This window comes from Podarcis pityusensis (genome assembly GCF_964106645.2).
Source record: "Podarcis pityusensis genome assembly, chromosome: 5".
Classification (NCBI taxonomy): Eukaryota; Metazoa; Chordata; class Lepidosauria; order Squamata; family Lacertidae; genus Podarcis; species Podarcis pityusensis.
In genome coordinates this window covers 67,183,528-67,205,713 of record NC_138032.1, presented here as the reverse complement: position 1 = coordinate 67,205,713, position 22,186 = coordinate 67,183,528, and the positions used below count along the sequence as shown (strand labels likewise).

At 41.5% G+C, this 22,186-nt stretch overlaps 1 protein-coding gene across 18 annotated transcripts in view; it reads left to right on the top strand.

Annotated features, from left to right (window-relative positions):
• Window positions 1–22,186, top strand: part of PCDH15 (protocadherin related 15) — a 648,544-nt gene that overhangs the window by 574,697 nt on the left and 51,661 nt on the right. For all 18 annotated transcript variants that reach the window (XM_081004527.1, XM_081004539.1, XM_081004528.1 and 15 more), the window contains 2 exons: window positions 1,739–1,866; window positions 20,957–21,172. In XM_081004527.1, coding sequence (XP_080860653.1) covers window positions 1,739–1,866; window positions 20,957–21,172 — 344 coding nt within the window. The remainder of the gene's footprint in view (window positions 1–1,738; window positions 1,867–20,956; window positions 21,173–22,186) is intronic.

Genomic DNA, 22,186 nt, shown 5'->3' with positions numbered 1-22,186 from the left:
ACAAAACAGACCCCCAAACTATTCCAGCCTAGAGCTACCAAAGGTATTTTCCATTACGTTGGTGTCAATAGGTAGGGAAACAGTCACAAAGAAATAAATTGCAGGGAGGGAAGGGTGCAACTGTCTGCAACAGAAAATTATAGAAGCATCACCTTGTGGTGATTTAAAACAAGACCTGTAGACATCAACAAAGAAATTGAATAACTGGATATTCTGCTGAGATATCACCAGTTCCTTGTTTATCTTCTCATGCATATAAAGCATGAGATTCCATTTTCTTATGAAGTTATATTTTTTTCCAATGGTTGGACTTCAAAAGATGTCATATTGTTGACACCTTGGCCAATATAGGAAGTGGTTTCTGTTCCAGATACAGCTATGGAACTCTTTTCAATACGGTACTCAAAAAGAAAAGAGACCAAAATAATCAGGGTGATGGATATGAAGAAAACATGCCCCATATATAGCAGTATAAAACAGCCATAACTTGCCGTCATGGAAAAGAATCAACTCTGAAAGGAAATCATTTCTCACTGGCAAATGGGATTTCTTTCAGCAAACTGACTTTTCACCGTTTTCAACAATGTGTCAACTTCTTTGATTATGGAGTCTGAAAGTGATGTGGGGTTTTTTTTTGGGGGGGGGGGTTAGATTACTATGTACTTTTCATATTGATGTTCAGGCTTTGTGCTCTTGTGGCCCAAGGTTACCAGAAAGAAAGTTCTTTCAAATCTAAGATCTATTATTTGGCTGCAGTGAGTTTGGTATCCATTTTATTAGTACGATTACTCATATTCAGTTCAAGCTGGGAACCAAATTGTAGTTACAAATACAAGGCTAGATTTCATTTGATTAGATGCCTTAGTCTATGCATTGATGATGATAGAGTTCGTAGCCATATCGTTCAACCTGCTACCTTGCTATATTATGAGGCAAAATTTCCCATTCCTAAGAGATACCTACCAAGACTTTCATATGACAGAGAGTCATAAATACATGCTGTGACTAGTCCCACATCAATCTCTTTGCTTTGTCTCACTAAACACAAACCCCACAAATCCTACCACCTTGTTTCTTCTTCCATTCAATAATGGCTTCACCTTTACCACTTTGCTACCCTGCCCTCACTCCTTGTTGTGAAATGGTCTCTGTGTGATTAACAACCCAACCATGTGAAATTCTAGTCTGTTTTCAGAATGAACTGCAGTCACTGCAATATCAGTGCCCTGTCACGACTGCTGGCTCATTTTGGAGGAAAGGTGGAATATACATTTAATAAATAATAATCACGTGCCACATCAGTAAAATATTGTGGCCCTTGAAGTATGGATCTGTGCAATTGCAGCAGGCAATAACTACCATGACCATGCTCATATGCGGGGCAGTGATACCACCCAAAGTCATTCTGGAGCTAAAGAAAAGGACAAAGGAACACTTCACCTAAATGCTGTTGTGGGTATCATAGCAGCTACAACTTCAAAACTCCATGCAGTTGAGGAACCATTATATAATGGAGTTGCATAGGCCAGCAAGTCTCACACAGAATACTATTTTAGCAATGTCGGCCGCAAGCCACTCTATGCAATGTGCACAGTGTACCTCTGCAGGCCTTTAAGATCAGGGTATTAATGCTACAAATTAATTTCCTTTCATTATGTGTCTCTCTTCAGAAATGCTGATTACTTAAAAGCACTCAGTGTACAGCCAAATTCTTCTAATTCCTTGTGTTTTATTTTAGGTAATACTGCCAAGGTGTTCATTGAAGTACAGGATGAAAATGACCATGCTCCTGTCTTCACAAGAAAGCAATACATAGGAGGCGTGTCTGAAGATGCTAGAATGTTTGCTTCCGTGATGAAAGTGAAGGTGAGAATAAAACAAGCACATGGCTGAGGTCAAGAGTCCTGTATTTTGGATGTCTAAATATTATATGTTCATTTGGATGTCCTCAAAAGGTGCAACTCTGTAAAGCAAATCCACCTGCCTATTCTAACACTTAGATTCGAGTCTATCAGGATGCGAAGATGCCATTTGGTATGTATACAGATATTTTGTTATTTATGGGTGTGAAGGTTTGCTTGTGAAAAGAAATTTCAGAACTGATTCAATATACAATTATTTATAATTCCTAAAGTATAAATATTCATTGAAAGACCTACATTGGCTCCCAGTACGTTTCCGAGCACAATTCAAAGTGTTGGTGCTGACCTTTAAAGCCCTAAACGGCCTCGGTCCAGTATACCTGAAGGAGCGTCTCCACCTCCATCGTTCTACCCGGACACTGAGGTCCAGCACCGAGGGCCTTCTGGCGGTTCCCTCACTGCGAGAAGCCAAGTTACAGGGAACCAGGCAGAGGGCCTTCTCGGTAGTGGCGCCCTCCCTGTGGAACGCCCTCCCACCAGATGTCAAAGAGAACAACAACTACCAGACTTTTAGAAGACATCTGAAGGCAGCCCTGTTTAGGGAAGCTTTTAATGTTTGATGTATCATAGTATTTTAATATTCTTTTGGAAGCCGCCCAGAGTGGCTGGGGAAACCCAGCCAGATGGGCGGGGTATAAATAATAAATTATTATTATTATTATTATTATTATTACTTACTATAATAATACATTATTATAGTATAGTATAATTAATACCATAATAATACTTTTTAAAGGCATGCTTATGTGTCAGTCCTGATAGTCCATTCACATGTGCAGAGAGGAGGTGCTAGGATTTTGGTACTGGCATGAGATTGTAACTGGTGGGCATGGGCTAGCCCATGGGAAATTGCAGCTCCAATGCAGCAGCGGCTGCCACTACTGTTACATTGACTTGTCCTTTCTTATAGTTCCACATAGAAGCACTTGCCCTGGTGTCTTTGGTGGTGGCGGTGAGATAGGCACCAGAGGCATGGCAAAGAGTTTGAACAGCTGTCCCCAGTCTTGGAGCTTTTCTTTCCACCATCTTTTGATCCCTGAAGGAAAAGCACTTTTCACATAGCAATACTGAATCATAAAATTAAAACAAGGCTTTAATCCAAGCATCCATACTTGCATGTTAACACCATCAAAATCAGTAAGAGTTGCTTCAGAGAAGATGGCATGGATCTCAAGAACCATGAATGCAGTTAATTTCATGGAAAGGGATTTTCTTATCCCTGACTCCCCTCCTTCTCCCTCTACAGCCATCTTTACCCTTGAAAAACCTCTCCAGAGAGTTGAGAATATTACAGGAGATATTGGGGAAGGGGTGGGTCCAAATTGGGCAGAGGTCCTTTCTACTAAGGCTGTTATCTAAAAATATTTTTTGACTATTTTTCTATACATATAAAAGCATAAAATTGCCCTAAAATCAGATTCACCACTTGATGTTTGTATACATTTTAAAAACTTGTATACCAGGGTGTTGCATTTGAAGGGAGTAGGGGGAAAGATAATGGGAAAAGTACCATATAAGCAAGTATGTTCATGAAGAGATTACATGTGACTAGAATACACTTATGTGTGTCCTTTTCTATCTTCCTCATCTTGCATTTTGTGCAGTCAACATGGGGAAGAATCTAAATTGCTGACAGGTTTGCTGAAAAGTGTCCATGGATGCCTGGCCTACCAAGAATTCTCTTATTTGGACCTGATTTAGGGAGCTAGAAATCTAATGGAGAATGACAGCAGTTTATTAAAGAGGCCCATTATTTTCCCTCAAGGTAGTTCTTCATAATGTTAACTCAGAGGTATTATGGTTAGGTTAAGATTTAGAGGAGGGGAAGAAGTAAGCTCTCATCATTCATATTTTCTCACCGTCTCTGACAGTAGCAGCAGGAGACAGGAGGCCTATTGGGAGGAAATCTACATCCAGGAAAGCAAACCCTGAAATCAGAAAGGCTAAGCAGGAATCATTATAGCTTAAGAAGTGGGCAGAGGATATTAGGAGTACTTGATTATCCATAAATGTGCTATAGAAATGTACAATCACTGGATTGACTATAGTCAGAAGAATAAAAGTGCTCGTATCACAGAGAATTAAACTACTGTTGTAATTTCTATTTACAGCCAGTCTATAGTTATAATTAGTTGCCATAAAGAAACCCATCAGTTCCGTCCTCTTGCTCACCAATGTAAAAAGAATGAAGGCATTTCTTATCCACAGAAATGTGTTCCATTAACAAAAGATGGCTGAGCCAACTTTGGCTGAATTCGCTTGCAGCCCTATACATGATTCAGTTCAGTGGAACTTACATCTGAGTAGACATGCATAGAATTGCACTATTCATTAGTAGAAGCCCAGCTATCATCTCATACGTCACAAAGGTGGGCATCTTACTATAGTGGGTTTTGTTTCTTTCTTTCTTTGTTTTATTTTAGATTTATGACTGCTTCTTTCTGTATCTAACTGTCACCCAACTTTCTTTTTAACTCTAAAATAATGACATTGATTATGACCATGCCATGCCTCTGATGTTGGCCACTGTATCATCTACTGCTTCATACCATTTAATACCAGTTGCTGAGTACCACAAGTGAGGAGAGCACTGTTACACACAGGTCCTACTTGTGGGATACCCATAGGCATTTAGTTGGCCATTGTGAATACAAAATGCTGGATTAGGTGAGCCTCTTACGCTCTGTCTAATTTTTGAACTCTTACATCTGACCTTCCACATTTTGCCTTATAGACTTTTACAGAATTTAGCACTCTAATCCTAAATTTGTTTACCAAAGGAATAAACCCTTCTGAGCTCAGTGAAACTCACTTTTGAATAACCATTCTTAAAATTGCAAGTAAATAATCCAAAATATAGGTTGACTTTATTCCATCCCAGAAGCCATTACAGTAAAAAGAGAGAGAGAGAGAGATTTTGAATCAACCATTGAAACAGCAATCACAAAACAACCTTAACTGTATGAATATTCCATGTTTATACAAAAATCATCATACACTTCCATTATGTAGGGAAAAGAAGATCAATTTACTTGATCCGTGAAGTGCATTTTCCGAGTTGATTGACTTTCCCCCCTTCCAAACAGTAAGTCTTTTAGAATGAACGTTACTGTAAATGAAAGTTGTATCTGTACCTTTTCCAAAGAATTGTCTCTCTAGATAGGCAGCAAGAAAGTACAGATCAACTAAACCTGCAGGTTACATAAAATCATGAAATGAATAACAACCCTGCAGTTTATTTCTCCTTCACTATTGCATAACATTACAAGGCAGCAAATGAAAAGAAAGCAAAAAGTAACTATAAAATACCCTGCCATGTTTATGGGTCTAGACATAAGTTAAGTTTTATGTAACTAGACTACAAAAATAGTGTTCTCAGAAAAGAAAAAGGACATTTCTGGCTTAAAATTTCTTTAAAGTTCTACATTGTAATTTAGGATTCTGAATTTCATAATTGTCCTCATTAAATTGGAGAAAGCAGTATGCTTAAAATCAAGTCAAGCCTTTCAACTAATGTCACTTTGACCCTGAAGTTTAAAAATTGCATTAATACCAGTATCAAAGAAATTCATTGCATACTTATAGTTAGTTTTGAAGATGCTTGCATTTGAATGTAAAAGCAAGTCATGCCATTGTAAATTTAACAGCAAAGATCATTAAATGTGCACGCTTTAAAATAAGATGTAAGGGGAAAGGTACTTGATCTTTTAATGCGCAAGAGGGATGCTCCAAAACTTTGCTGACGTATGGATGTTTCCTTCTTATTGCCATTACTATGAGTTTCTCAGCAGTAAAACAGCAGGTCATTGACAATGATAAATCTAAGCAAAAAAATGAATACAACCAATTAGGAAATATAGGCATTGCCGCAAATTTGTGGGGAGTTTTAACTCTTCCAAAGCTTGCATATAGTGCATTCTGAATAGAGCTGTTAAACCTCAGTTGGGCTATTTATTCATTTAGGGAAAATAAATGATAAAATACAGTTAGTTTGGAAGTGCCTTCTGTTGAATTTCTTCAGATGAATTTTATTTAATTGATGAAAGTTAGATCACAAATTTTGAAGTAATTATTTATACTGATTAAGATTTGCCTTCCATAATTATTATTTTTTAAATCATACTTCACAACAGGTAAAACATCTCTGCATTCAAACATAGAAACATAGCAAGTAAAAGTATTCACAGATACGGCAATCATCACTAGTATTTTATCAGGGTAACAGAGGCACAGGAGCCACTTTTGCAGTATTGTTAGCCTGGGAAATGAGACTCGGTGTAGCACTGGATATTCAGATCTGTAGGAATTTAGCATACTGAGTTAAATGCCTGTTTCTAAAATGCCTGTCTCTTGTTGCATGGCTATTTTACTTCAAGTTAAAAAGTTGCAAGAACTTCTTTATTCTTGCAGTAGGCAGTATTATGATGAATGCACAAGGGAGATCTGCTGAGTAAGAAGGTATCATTTTTACATTGTCTGTTTTCTAGTAGATTTGTACTTTGGAGACTCACGAAAGTATATATATAAAAAAGCCAAACTGAGATCAAGAAAGCCAGAATTAAAGGGGACTGGGAAGGAACAATACAGAGCGAGGTGACACACTGAAGAAGTAAAACCATTAATAATGAAGGGCGGTATGAAAGACAAATGGAGGCTGTAGCTGCCTTACCTGAGAAAAGGAACGAGGGTGCATTGTGTGATTCATGACCCTTGCTGGGAATTTTAGGGGCAAAGGATGGATTGGGTTTAAGAAAAATGTCCAGTATATAGAGTGGCAACTGGCAAAAAAAAAAAAAAGCAGGGGGAAAAGAATGCTTGGAGACAAAAAAGTATTCTGGAAGAAATTGTAGCAGCTTGGAACAAAAGCAGCTGAGCATGTGGCGCAAGTATCCAGGAAGCAATAGAATTCCTATGCAGACAAGCCAAAGCTCAAACAGAAGAGCTTGCAGGGCAGCAGCTGAAGAAGGAGCAAAAAGGGTTTTCTTGTGTGTGTGTGTTTCCTTGTGGCTGATTAGCTGTTCTCCCTGTGCAAAGGTCAGAGGGGGCAGGGTTTCTGTTGAGGCAGGTGATTAGCTGTGGGAGGAGCTTATCAGAGCTTGCAGGGCAGCGGCACGCGCCTAGCGGCGCGCGCAATTTGATCCATCTTTTAGATTTAGGAGAGCTAGTCTCAAACGTTTGTTGGGTGAGACCTAGGTTTTTTGTGGGGGGGGGAGTTATTTGTCCTGTCTTTACGCTTTTTTTTTTGATAGAGGACCGCTGTAGCCACCCCCAACGACACGTTCTCAAGATGGAGGGGGAGGGAACAGCTGCAGTCGCCTGCGGTTCCTGCGCAATGTTTGCCATCTTGCCAAAGGTTGCAGGCAGCTTTACCTGCAGCAATTGCATGTTGATTGCCCTCTTAAAAGACAAAGTCCAGCAACTGGAGGAACGTGTAGCTACGCTCCAAAGAATTAGGGAGCTGGAGATTTTCTTGGAAGCAACAGAGCACAACGTCTCCACCAAGGAGGAGACAGGGGACTCCCCTGACAAGGAGGCTAGTACACCAACACAGGAGCCAGATATATGGAGAAACGTGACTCAAAGAAGTAGGAGGCCCAGGGTTCGCTCTGATTGTTTAGAAATACACAATCGCTTTGAGGTCCTCTCCCCTAGCATGGAAGACGAAGAGCAGACTCCATTTGAGGATCTCTCCCTCATTACAGTCAATCAGGTATATGAAGACGAGCAGCAAAGTCAGTCCTCAGGGAATGTGCAGGCGACCTTGGAACGGACAGCTCACGGAAGAACCCCGACCAAACCTAAGAGGAGGCGTGTAGTGGTGATAGGGGATTCCCTACTGAGGGGAACAGAAGCAGTGATCTGTGGGCCTGACAAGATGTCACGGGAAGTGTGCTGTCTCCCCGGGGCTAAGATCCAAGATGTAACTGAACGACTGCAAGGAATCATAAAACCCACTGACAAATACCCCTTCCTCTTGGTTCATGTGGGAACCAATGATACTGCAAGCAATAGCCTCCAGAAGATCAAAAGAGACTACGAGGCTCTGGGCAGGAAGTTGAAGCAATTAAATGCACAAATTGTCATCTCATCTGTCCTCCCAGTTGAACGACGTGGCCCAGGGAGAGAGGGAAAAATAGTGGAAGTGAACAGCTGGCTTCGCAAATGGTGTAAACAGGAACGGTTTGGATTCTTAGATCACGGACTGCAGTGTCTTGAAGATGGACTTCTGGCAAGCGATGGGCTGCACCTCACAACGGTTGGGAGAAATGTTTTTGCCAAAAATCTCAGAAACCTCATCAGGAGGGCTTTAAACTGACTAATGTGGGGGAGGGAGACAGTGCTCCTGAAGGTAGGAGTCTATCAATTGATGAAGATGATCATCCAAATGTCATAGACCAAATGGAGCAAACAGCACGCAGACCTAGTGGTGGGAGGAAAAAATCCTTAAATAAGAGACACGGGGGAATGATTAATGGACTTCAATGTCTGTACACTAATGCGCAAAGCATGGGAAATAAACAAGATGAGCTTGAGCTCTTGGTACAGCAAACTAAATATGACATAATAGGCATCACTGAAACCTGGTGGGATAAGTCCCACGATTGGAATGTAATAATGGGGGGATACAATCTATTTCAGAGAAACAGACCAGACAAGAAAGGAGGAGGTGTGGCGTTATATGTCAGGGATGTGTATACCTGTGAAGAGATCCAAGATTTAGAACCTCAAAGCCAAAGTGAGAGCATTTGGGTCAAAATTAAGGGAGAGAAGAATAACAGTGACCTCATTGTGGGAGTTTACTATAGATCCCCAAGCCAAATGGAGGGCATAGATGATGCCTTCCTGGAACAGATGGCCAAGCATGCAAAAGGAAGGGAGATAGTAGTAATGGGGGACTTCAATTACCCGGATATTTGTTGGATGTCAAACTCAGCCAAGAGCATAAGGTCAAACAGATTCCTCACTGGCCTTGCAGACAACTTCATTGTCCAGAAAGTGGGAGAAGCAACAAGAGGAACAGCCATTTTAGATCTGGTCCTAACCAATGTTGATGACCTGGTTAGTGGGGTAGAAGTGGAAGGATCATTAGGCGCGAGTGATCATGCTCTTCTGAAGTTTACTATACAGCGGAAAGAAGCAGCCAAGCATACTAGGACTCAATTTCTTGACTTTAAGAAAGCCGACTTCATAAAACTTAGGGAAGTGCTGGGTGAGATCCCATGGACAGTAATACTAAAAGGAAAGGGAGTTCATGATGGCTGGCAGTTTGTTAAGAGGGAGATAGTAAAAGCACAACTTCAGGCAATACCAATGAGACGGAAACATGGAAGGTGCCTAAAGAAGCCAGGGTGGCTATCTAAAGAACTTTTAACTGAGTTAAGATTAAAAAAGGATGTGTACAAAAAATGGAAAAGGGGGGAAACCACCAAAGAGGAATTCAAACAAATAGCCAGCACGTGTAGACACAAAGTCAGAAAAGCTAAAGCACAGAATGAACTCAGGCTTGCTAGAGAGGTTAAAAGCAACAAAAAAGGCTTTTATGGGTATGTTCGTAGCAAAAGGAAGAACAAAGAAACAGTGGGGTCACTCAGAGGAGAAGATGGTGAAATGCAAACAGGGGACACAGAAAGGGCTGAACTCCTCAATGCCTTCTTTGCCTCAGTCTTCTCCGATAAAGAAAACAATGCCCGACCTGAAGAATTTGGAGCAAATGATTCAGCAAAGGAAACACAGCCCAGAATAACTAAGGAGATAGTACAAGAATACTTGGCTAGTTTAGATGTATTCAAGTCTCAAGGGCCAGATGAACTGCATCCAAGAGTATTAAAAGAACTGGCAGATGTGATCTCAGAACCACTGGCAGTCATCTTTGAGAATTCCTGGAGAACAGGCGAAGTCCCGGCAGACTGGAGGAGGGCAAATGTTGTCCCTATTTTCAAAAAGGGGAAAAGAGAGGACCCAAATAATTACCGCCCAGTCAGTCTGACATCAATACCAGGGAAGATTCTGGAGCAGATCATTAAGCAAACAGTCTGTGAGCACCTAGAAAGGAATGCTGTGATCACCAATAGTCAGCATGGATTTCTGAAAAATAAGTCATGTCAGACTAACCTGATCTCGTTTTTTGACAGAATTACAAGCCTGGTAGATGAAGGGAACGCAGTGGATGTAGCCTACCTTGATTTCAGCAAGGCATTTGACAAGGTGCCCCATGATATTCTTGTAAAGAAGCTGGTAAAATGCGGTCTTGACTATGCTACCACTCAGTGGATTTGTAACTGGCTGACTGACCGAACCCAAAGGGTGCTCATCAATGGTTCCTCTTCATCCTGGAGAAGAGTGACTAGTGGGGTGCCACAGGGTTCTGTCTTGGGCCCGGTCTTATTCAACATCTTTATCAACGACTTGGATGATGGACTCAAGGGCATCCTGATCAAATTTGCAGATGACACCAAACTGGGAGGGGTGGCTAACACCCCAGAGGACAGGATCACACTTCAAAACGACCTTGACAGATTAGAGAACTGGGCCAAAACAAGCAAGATGAATTTTAACAGGGAGAAATGTAAAGTATTGCACTTGGGCAAAAAAAATGAGAGGCACAAATACAAGATGGGGGACACCTGGCTTGAGAGCAGTACATGTGAAAAGGATCTAGGAGTCTTGGTTGACCACAAACTTGACATGAGCCAACAGTGTGACGCGGCAGCTAAAAAAGCCAATGCAATTCTGGGCTGCATCAATAGGAGTATAGCATCTAGATCAAGGGAAGTAATAGTGCCACTGTATTCTGCTCTGGTCAGACCTCACCTGGAGTACTGTGTCCAGTTCTGGGCACCACAGTTCAAGAAGGACACTGACAAACTGGAACGTGTCCAGAGGAGGGCAACCAAAATGGTCAAAGGCCTGGAAACGATGCCTTATGAGGAACGGCTAAGGGAGCTGGGCATGTTTAGCCTGGAGAAGAGGAGGTTAAGGGGTGATATGATAGCCATGTTCAAATATATAAAAGGATGTCACATAGAGGAGGGAGAAAGGTTGTTTTCTGCTGCTCCAGAGAAGCGGACACGGAGCAATGGATCCAAACTACAAGAAAGAAGATTCCACCTAAACATTAGGAAGAACTTCCTGACAGTAAGAGCTGTTCGACAGTGGAATTTGCTGCCAAGGAGTGTGGTGGAGTCTCCTTCTTTGGAGGTCTTTAAGCAGAGGCTTGACAACCATATGTCAGGAGTGCTCTGATGGTGTTTCCTGCTTGGCAGGGGGTTGGACTCGATGGCCCTTGTGGTCTCTTCCAACTCTATGATTCTACGATTCTATGAAGAGAAGAAGAAGAAGAAGAAGAAGAAGAAGGGTTTGGATTTGATATCCCGCCTTTCACTCCCTTTAAGGAGTCTCAAAGCGGCTAACATTCTCCTTTCCCTTCCTCCCCCACAACAAACACTCTGTGATGTGAGCGGGGCTGAGAGACTTCAGAGAAGTGTGACTGGCCCAAGGTCACGCAGCAGCTGCATGTGGAGGAGCGGAGACGCGAACCCGGTTCCCCAGATTACGTGACTACCGCTCTTAACCACTACACCATACTGGACATGGCAGTAGAGAGTATTGCCATTGGTAAAAGACAAAAGGTCAGGTTTCTGCCATCCATGAATTAGTCAGCCTGGACACTTCTTACTGCCTTCCTGAAAAGCCCCAAGTCACCATACCAGATATCACCATCAGCTCCACAGTTCCAACTTGCAACCCCAAATTCCAGAGGGGAAATCACAAAGACACAAGGCTCCTCCAAACCACCTTTCTGTTGAGCATCTATGATTATTTGTCTTCATGATGCTTTTCAGGTAAAGGTAAAGGGACCCCTGACCATTAGGTCCAGTCGTGGCCGACTCTGGGGTTGCAGCGCTCATCTCGCTTTATTGGCCGAGGGAGCCGGCGTACAGCCAGCATGACTAAGCCGCTTCTGGCCAACCAGAGCAGCACACAGAAACACTGTTTACCTTCCTGCCGGAGTGGTACCTATTTATCTACTTGCACTTTGACGTGCTTTCGAACTGCTAGGTTGGCAGGAGCAGGGACCGAGCAACGGGAGCTCACCCCGTCATAGGGATTCCAACTGCTAACCTTCTGATCAGCAAGTCCTAGGCTCTGTGGTTTAACCCACAGCGCCACCCGTGTCCCTGCTTTTCAGGTGGTCATATGCAATTCTGCTTTCAAGGGGAAGAAGAGAAAAGTGTGTTGCAAATGAGGCTACAATGTTGGAAACAGCCCTGAATTCTGAGTAAACACACTTAAAAGTGCCCTGTAAGTCACTGAATAAATTTTAATTGAAAAGCACTATAAAATGTTCCAAATCAATTTCTTGCATTTTTCTTTTGTATTTAGTTACCCCTCTATCACTCAGCTTGGAGTAAAAAGTTTGGGTCTTATTGGTATGGAATGCATTTCAAGTTTTAAAGTGTGTAATTTATACGAAGTTAAACAGACAAGCTCTTTAGGCTTGTGCACACTTCAAGTCAGTATAAACAATTTTCACTATAATTAGTGTCACTTTAATAGTCCTGGATGATTTAGTTATTGTAGTTATTAAGTTTTCGGGTAGCAATTTATGTGCATCATATCAAATGTGCCACAGCTGCATGCTTGTAAATTGATCTTCACTTGCCACAGATGTGTGTGTGTCTGTTTTGTCACAAATTCATGAAAAATGACTTCAGTCTGATGAGCAATAATCTAAGTAGAAATTAATCCCTGAAGTTTTTAATCCTAAAAATTGTTATATAGCCTTAATGTTTGTGCAATAATTGTAGGCTCCTATTTGTCACATATAAATATAATAACGAACCAGAAATACAGCTCTTTGTATAGCATTATTTAATCTCTCCTGCTAAATATTATTTGAACTAAGCAAAGAAACAAAAATCATCAACAAGTGCAATTAAATTAAAATGGAACAAAAATAAAACAGGGGGTTGTTATGTTTGAGTATAAAATGAAAGTAGATCTGTTATATCCTTGCTGTGTCTTTTAGTGGCGCAAATTTGACCACAGGTCTAATACTGATTATTCAGTTTATTTTTTGATAAAGACATCAAAGGGAAGAAGTGAAAACAATGCCTTAGGAAAATATTCTTTGTACAAAATAAAAATAAAATTGGGAAGGCTCATAGGAGCCAACTCCTGGGAGCTGTGGGGGGTGGGCTCCCCCAAAGTTGGTGGACATTCCTATTCAAATAGTGTGTGCGCACTGTGTCATGTGATCAATTATGTGGGATGGGGCTTACCTGGGCTCCCACAATATTTTATTCAAGTTGGCACCCCTGGGAAGGCTACAGAAACTACCTTGTTCAAAATTCTTAAAATAATTTCACAAGCAATATTAATAGTTGTGAAATATATTTTGCCTTTGTAATCTGAATCTGAAATTAATTATGGGGGAGGTGAATTTGTAAGAAACTCTGCAGGCAGTTGTCTTCTTCTTTGTTCCTTGGATATCATAAAGGTATTGGAGACCCCATACCCCTCAGAGAGGTACAGTTTCTAGAGTGGTTTAACAGTCAATCCCTCTTCCTAGAGAACTCTGAGAATTGTAACTCTCTTGTGAGGGAATATAATATCTTGATCAGGAGGGAGAGAGAGGAACATTTTCTGGCCAGAAGGCCAGATCTTAATCTCCCCACCCCTGGCAGGCCAAATCTGATTGTCAGGATTGGAAGCACAGTGCTGGGGCTGTTTGAAAGCCCTTTTGCAAACAGCTCTGCAATCCAGAGGTTCAAAGCACAGATTTTAACATTAGTTTCAAATGGAAACTGTTTGCCAGTCTTGGAGCAAAGCATACTTCCAGCACCCATCAGCACCTTGCTTCAGCAAAGAAACAATTGGGATGTCACCTTAAGCTCCTGATAGCTCCTTTGAAGTCCTGTTGTTGCCTGCCTCATGCCTGGTATCCTGTGTGATGGCAAGAGTAGGACCCATGGGTGTGACTTACCCATATACAGACTTGCAGGCCAAGTAGGGAGGCCTAGTGGCCAGGGTGCCCCACCCTGATATTGAGATAGAGATTTGCTATAAAAAGTCAGTCATCAACAGAACGAGTTGCTTTAGAATTGTATCTATCTTTCCTTGACAACCTTTGTTATAATTCCATTTCTTTAGAAATTTCACATTAGAACAGCTGTTCCTTTTTTACTATCATACTAAGTGTTACCATAAAGCACCAATGCTGCAGCAAGCAAAGGCTCTAGCAGCTCAGCCAGCTGCTTGTGGCTGGAAAGCCAGACAGGATGTTTGTGACTGTTGCCATGGGAACAAAGGGGCAGTCCATTCTGTACTGAGCACCGGATGTTAGCTCAGTGTGTGTGTGTCATATGACCCGTACTGGATGTACTTGGGAGGAGTTTCTTCTTGCTGTTGTTGAGTGCAGACATGATTCTCTGTACTGATGTAAGAGGCAGAAATAAATGATGTAAATAGTTTTCTGTCTGCTTCTTTCCCCTCCCTGGGGACACCAAAGGGGAGAGAGGAAGAACGGTGTGTTCCTCTCATACATCTGAGAAGAATCGCCGGACCTCGCCTGCTTATCAGCAGAGTGGAGACGCGGGGAGGTCGACAGGAATATCTGCCGGTGCCTACGCTGTGGCACATTCCTCTGACCCAGGCAGAATTCCAACACTAAGGCCAAATGTTACACCATGCATTTTTGTGGTGAATAAGTAAATTAAATATAAACCAGCAATAATTGCAGCTATTAATCTATGGGATTTGAAGCCTGAGATTTACTTAATATGATATGATTTTAGTGCTTTGCATATCAATTGTGTTTTCACATACCTTTTGTTTCCCTCCACATTATTTAGTCCTATCTCTTCACTCTTCTCAACTCCTTAATTTTGCTCTAAAAAGAATAATTAACACATGTTATCTTGTGGGTGATTAATTAAAGGAGTGAGCTTTCAGTTCAATACTGTTGTCATGTTGCTTCACTGCTTTCCTGAGCGTTAACATCTGGTTATAACATGGCATACTGGCATTGTTTAATTTTTGTCCAGTTTTTTTATATATCAATTATCCTGACCTCACGAGGCGTAACAGGAAACCAAAATATGTTCTTTATATTATTCCGTTTTTACTTGGAAAAAAGGCACTAGTTTTCTCAAACCTAGGGCTGCCATATTTCAAAAAGGGGAAATCTGGGCACAAAAGTTATCAAGGTGTTGGGTTTGGTTTGTTTGCAAAATCTCAACAACAAAAAATGAAGTTTTTAAGCCAAGTCCAGATTTCCCTGGATATTAAAGATATTTACACCCGGGGGCGCTGTTTCCAATGGATGGCAGCCCTAGTCAAACCGTATCCCTGGCAACTCTAAGGTTCCAATTTGAGACTTATCAGTAGCCTTGGGTTCATCGTATGCCCTTGCACAGGTGAGGAGCAGGCCTGATTGTACTAGGATTCTGGTGGCAGCTTGCAAGTAGTGGTGTGTGGACAGTGGTTCAGCTGCATCATGGCCAGGGAAGGCCACACCCCAGGAGCCAGTCAGTGGCACTGGTGGGCTCTAAGGGCAGGGAGCACACCAGAGGGATAAATGGGTTTCCTTCTGCACCATAATTGTGGATCTGATTGCGGGGCTATGGGATTTTTGTCACCAGTCTCCCCACTCACCCTCCCTATATTAGATGGTTTTAATTATTGTTATGGACAGGTGTTGCCCATATGTATTACACACACACACACACACAGATGGAAAGTAAGCCATGGGACGAGCTGTCCATGAAAATGCAAAAGTGTACAGTCTCCCCAATTTGGTATAATAAGCAAATCGCAGCAGAGGAATGGGTAGCAGGGCATAGATGTGACCAAATGTAGTCATGTGTATTTCCATTTTGTTATAATTTGGAGTGAAAGTGGCAGTGGCTGAACAAAATGGCAGTATTGTTTTAAAAGAGAGGAATTCCAGGATATAGTAGAAATACCGCATTTTGAACTTTGAGCTAGGCTTCTAAGACACTTTTAAGAAGCTATAGCTTCATGAAATTCTTTCTGATTTTGCAATAAAAATGATATCAAAAAGTTAAGGGGTGATACAGTTTGTCTATGTCACTTTAGTAATGCATTGCACAATTATTTTGGTTTTATTGAGTCTGTGAGGACTACTGTACTGACCCATCACCTTACCTTCTCTGTGGACTCAGCAAAATGTTGCTCAGGGGCTGAAGACTGCTGAAAATTTATCATTTTATTAGCAGTGACAGCCATCAGTTGCTAACCATTTCTTTTTCTCCTTTTAAGAAAGCAAGCTTGAGTCAAACTAGCTACTTAAAGCAAGGAGGGGGACGAATAAACTATCATCAGTCCTTTTGTGCATTGCAGCCTTCCTCATAGGGTCATTCTTAATTTTAGTTCTAATATACTGAAGGGGCTCATAAAACGAATAGGCTTTCCTAGTCAACATTAGCTCCACTAAAGCAGATGGCAAATTCAGATGTTTCCAATCACAGTTTCCGGCAAAATATAATAGCTTTTAAAACAAGATCACTTTTCTCCCTGCAGGAACTGACAGCTTGATGTATATTTTCAGTTTTAAAAGCTACATCTGCTGTCCCAGTATTTTTAACACTTTGACATTAGTGCCTTGTCTCACACATATAGTTGTGAGTAAATTTGTTCTCACATTTAGATGTTCTTTATACTCTTCTTTTTGCCTTGCTTTGACCCCAGTTAAAATACCACTTGTTTCCATCATTGTATTGTGACTATCTTGGTTGTCCTGATAGGTGGTTTTCCAGCTATAAATTCCCGATAACATCTTCTTCTTTTGAGTAATCTTAGTGATCCACAAGGATGACTCATCTACAAGTGTATGTTCTCCAAGAGCAAAAACTAAACTCATCCTTGTAAGCTTCCATGCTAATACAGTATATGTCTTTTACAATAAGTGTCTGGATGGTATTTACTACTTTCAAATTCTGAGTTCCACATGCTCACCTTGTTTCAACTCTGCTGAGATTAGGTTTCTCCCACCCCTACATTATAAAGAGAACATTGGAACCTGCTGTATTTGCAGGTTGAAAATAAGAGTAGTATTGGAGATGCACTTTGTGTTCTTGGATGTTTGCTTCACTGAGACATGATTCAGGCAGCCACATAAAGGTTTCTGGCCATGTAGGATTGGGTAATGGCAACATGGGGCCCTAAAACATCAGTGGCTTAAACCCCAAGTACATAGAGGCAGTTCCACATTATCATATGTTTTATGTACATTTATATTAGGGGTGTGCATGTCCAATGTTCAAGAGACTGCGATCTACTCCCACTATAAAGAAACTGGCAGTGATCTAGCTTTTTGGGGAGGGGGGAAGGGGTCAGGATCCCGCGGTTGACCATGATTGACCAAGGACCTCCCCCCAAGATTGACCTGTACATCGCAATCAAACTGTTGGACATCCTAGAACTATAAGATTCAGTTCAGACCCCAATTTGGCACATCAGAAAGCAGTCCAAAGCACTTGGGAGGTTGACCAGTTCAACTTGGGGTCTAAGTCCTGATCTACTTTGGCAAAGCAAGCAAGCAAACAAGGCTTTGTCTCCCCTCCTCACCCACTGCAATTTACTGTTGGGACATCTTTAAAAAGCTATAACTTTTCTCCCTTTTGGTAGAAGTAGATGGAAGTTGCAGGCATACTAGCCCCTCAGGAACAGATTAAGCCTGCCAAATAAGTCCAGGGGTATTACAGTGGATACATTGGAAGTTATTGTGTGTGTTTTTAAATGAAATGTCTATAACTTCCCCCTCCCAGCAGAATTGCATAAAATTTGTAGGCATAGTAGTCCTTTCTTGTAAGATGAAGCCTGCCAAATTTCAGAAGTATAGCTGCTTTGTTTTTCTGACAAGGGCAGCATTCACTGTTTTGTGGTTGATGATTCTTTCCTAATCTAGTGTTTTGTGGGCAATTGGCCCCTCTCCCAGCCATGCTGTTTAATATACCTTAGTCTTTCCCTTATACAAAGGCTAGCATCACTAGCTTCACTTTTATCAGACACTTGTCTGTAGTTGGGGAGAGGGGTCATAAAACACAAACCAAGCCAATACCTATGTAACCTTCCCAATTCCTAAGCATGGCTGAAGAAGTGGGCCACAGGATCACATGCTCCTCTCCTCTGGCCTCTTCCCTTTCCGACATAAATTCACCTCACCCTCTCCCTTGCCACTGAAAACTTTGGATATCAGTTCCCACCTTAGCTATGCCTAATACTTACCAGGATTTGAAATTAACCAATAAAAAAAGATGGGGATCATTTCATCAGCACCAGCCCCTTTTTGTTAGCCTACACATGGCGTTGTTTGTTTCAGCTGACAACCCACACAGCCTGGTTGCACATATGGATTAGTTTTACAACAGTCTGTATTTTGGAAGGTGCATCGCAGTGCAAAAAACAGCAGAAACAGAAGCACATTCCATCTATGCTTCGGTCCACTGCCACTTCTCTTTCATCTTGACAATTCAGTGATTAGGTCCTGATTGATTGCATGTCTATGCAAACAGTGTTAGTAGATCAGTTTTCATTATTTGGAACACTTGGTTAAAGATGCCATATCTTCAAGAGATAATTGCCGATGAATTGAGTTAATCTAACGACAGTGGCTGCAATCCAGAATGTCCCATTAGGCCATTTGTCAGCACTTCTGCACATGTGGTAAATGGGCACACACACAAACACAACCCGGTTGAAACTCTTCATGCTGTGTCAAAGGCTGTTCCTGAAGTTCATTCAAGTTTTGCAAGCAGTTTATTGAATGATGCGGAGGCTGGAAAGTTATCAAACTTGCTTTAAAATGTCTGGATGGGGTTTTTTTTAAGCTGCTGGCCACTAAAGGTTGACGGAAGGCATAACTCGGGAGGAGGGAGTTCCAACCTGGGGTGTCACTACTGAAAAAGCCATCTTCTTTGTCATAAGAAACGTCACCTGTGCTAGAGGTGGTGCTTCTAAAAGGTCATTGGTAAATGATTATTTGTATGTGGCAGGCTGATCTGGGAGGAGATTTTCCTTCAACTAATAGCTGGGACTGATGGTACTTGTAGTCCAAATCTTGGGAAGGTCCCAGGCTAGCGAAAGCTGATTTAAATTCTAGTCAGTGTACAAATCAGAATCTGAAATCCTGATTTGATATAGGTTTGTTCTTGCTAGCTAGAACAAGTTCAAACAAACCACAGTTCCCAGAGTTTAGATATAGTGGAGAAATATTGCTTGTTTGAGATTAGAAGTGGAAGCTTCCGATTTATTCTTCTCAACTACAAAAGAAGAGGAGAGAGGAGGCTTACCAGAGCTCATTCGCCAAATGAGAGACCATGGGCAATACACAGCACCCCTGATCCACCCTATGGCTATAATCCAATGGTCTTCAATCAGGCTAGTCCACCCTGGGACAACCCAAGGACCGCCCAGCCCTCCACAGATATAGTTCCAAATTAATTTGGTGACAAGGGTAATGCTTAATTAAGGTTTTAAAAAAACCCAAGTAAACATACAGCTGGCAGTGGGCCAGAGAAAGAAGACATGTCTCCTCCCCATTATAGGGGAGGGGGAATCAATTCTGCAGGGTGTTCCATTACAAGAGGCTTCTTTACCAACCCCAACCCCTTCTCACCCAAACATTTCCCTTCATAGATGTGAACAAGAAGCCTTTGATGAAGCTTTAGAAGGATTTGGTATTTTAAGCACCTTTAAAACATGCCTCAGTTTAGCTATAAATTTGCACCCGAAAGATAATGCCGCTCCTTATTTTGACAGTTGAGGTGAAGTCTGACACAGAGGACATATAATATTTCTCAACATTCATTCATAAAAGAATTGTGAAAACATCTGCGTATTTATGTCTGCCACATAAACAAAAGAAAATATATAATGCTATTAAGATCAACTGTAGTCCTTTCTCTTTTCTGACAGGCATATCACTTCCCTTGAGGTGTCATATCTTCCCTTAATGAAGTGACAAAAATATTTACCTTCAGGACAAATTATAGGAATAACAAGCTCCCTTCCCTTGTATTAAAAAGGACTTGTGCTTGTTATGTCATTTGCTGAGCTTAGGGTTGCTCTGGTGGTCCCGAAACAGATAAACATTATTTATTTATTTTTACTAACATTTAAAGATGTATTAGAAAACACATGAGAAAAACAAATTGCAGACAAAACACATGATAATTTTTTAATAAATTGATTATTTGTGTTCAATATTTCTTTTACTATAGTGGACAGTAGTCTTCATGTCAATCTTTTAAACAATTTTGAAACAAATGTTTTGAACAGATTTTATATCTGTATATGGTTTTAATTGTATCAGTGTTTAATTATTTTCACATAATCCCCCCCCCCCCCCGTTTTTAGTGGTTCTTGTTTTTATCTGTAAGCTGCCTTGGGTCCCGTCAGGGAGGGATTTAAGTGCACTGAACAAAATACCCCACTGAATATTAAACAGACCCATTGAAAGGAATGGACTAAAATCAATCAGGGCCGTTAATTTCAATGACTCTACCCTGAGTTCATTGAAGATGGCCCAAAAATTATTCTGCTTTCCCCCACATCCTTGATGCTACTTTTGTGAGTCTGAATGAGAGTTGGGGAACCTCAGGCCTTAGAAGTGTGATGATGCCTTTTCCTTGCCTGCATGGAGGATCAAGTGTGTGTTTGTGTGCCTGAAATATAAACTACTACTCACATCCATTGTTCTGTCCACTTTTCCCTCTGGCCCCAACCACCACTGAAGTGCATTCCCCAGAAGGTTGTCCACAAGGGAATGCAGTTCTTGGGCTGAAACAGGTTCTCCACCCCTAGCCTAAATTTCTCTGGAAGCCATGAAACTACTAAAAATTAATTTCTGATATTACAAATGCAGAAAGCAGTCAAACTGATTATCATAATGCCCATAAGATTAGTTTCTGTATTGATTACAGAGGCCGCAGCCAGTGCTTCTCAGGATACATGATTATCTCAGTAATCTCTCTGCCTTCCTTCTCCCCCTTCTTTTTTGAACCTCTCAGGCAAATGATAAAGATACGGGCAACTACAGTGCTATGCAGTACAGACTCATCATCCCTCCAATCAAGGATGGCAAGGAAGGTTTTGTGATCGAACCTTATACGGGACTGATCAAAACTGCTATGCTCTTCAAAAACATGCGGCGATCGTATTTCAAGTTTCAGGTCATTGCTACAGACAACTATGGAAAGGGGCTGAGCAATAAATCAGATGTACTTGTAAGTATGCATTTGGGGGCTTATTCTTGCTGCAAAGTTTATTATAGACGACACTGTGCTACAGGCATCCACCCTCCTTGTAGTTTTTTTGTTATTCTGATTGCATATGATGAGGATACAATAGCTGGTGTTGTCAGGCCTTCCTAAGTAGCCCATCAGTGGGTCTTTAAATCTCCTGTTCCTGTTGCCTGAAGGGGACTGACTTCCACAAATCTGCTTATCAGGTTGCCAAAGACTAGTGCCCTAGTGAAACTTGTGTACAACACCCACCAGCGTATTAGTTCCCTGTCCACAGTTTATTTGCGAGTTGCGGAGGATTGCATTCAACTTTGAAAACACTTGACCTGAGGCCTTCCTCTCCCTGTTTCCCCAATTCTCTGTAAAGCATTGAGAAGTCTTGGGCAGTCTAGTAGGGTCTCTGTCCTCAAGCACAGAGGAAACATGTGCCCAGTCACTTCTTTCAACTTTCAAAGACAACTAGCCAACATTACCCACAAGGGGTTAGAGCAGAAGCAAGAAGCATAGAGTGTGAAGGTCACTGTTTTGTGGTAGTTTCTTTGTGCATCCAGCCATGGCAAAAGGGAGCAACTGAGTCATGCAAAGATGTCATTTCACTCATCTTCATTCCACTCACTGGCAAGCTGGATCCAGCCTTGAGATTTTGAAGCTGATATTTCACTGTCTGAGACGTGTCCAAGGATGAAGTTGGTGGCACAAAGTACTATGTTGGTCAGACTCAAATTGCAGCACTCAGAGGAAGCACTCAAGGAGGAAAGGGAGCGTAGCCCCTGCTACTTAGTTCAGAACTATTTTGCATCAAATAATCTCATATCACTTGGGCTTTCTGGCAGGCAGAAGCTCCTCTTGTTTTCTCCAAAGCTTCCACTTCTGCCAAAGAACATGAGATAACCAGCTTCCTCCCACACCAAGCTTTCTGCATCCCTATTCAGGAATAGGAAAAGGTGTAGTGGCTGTTGGGAAACACCAAGACCATCACCTCTCCCCCAGTGCAGC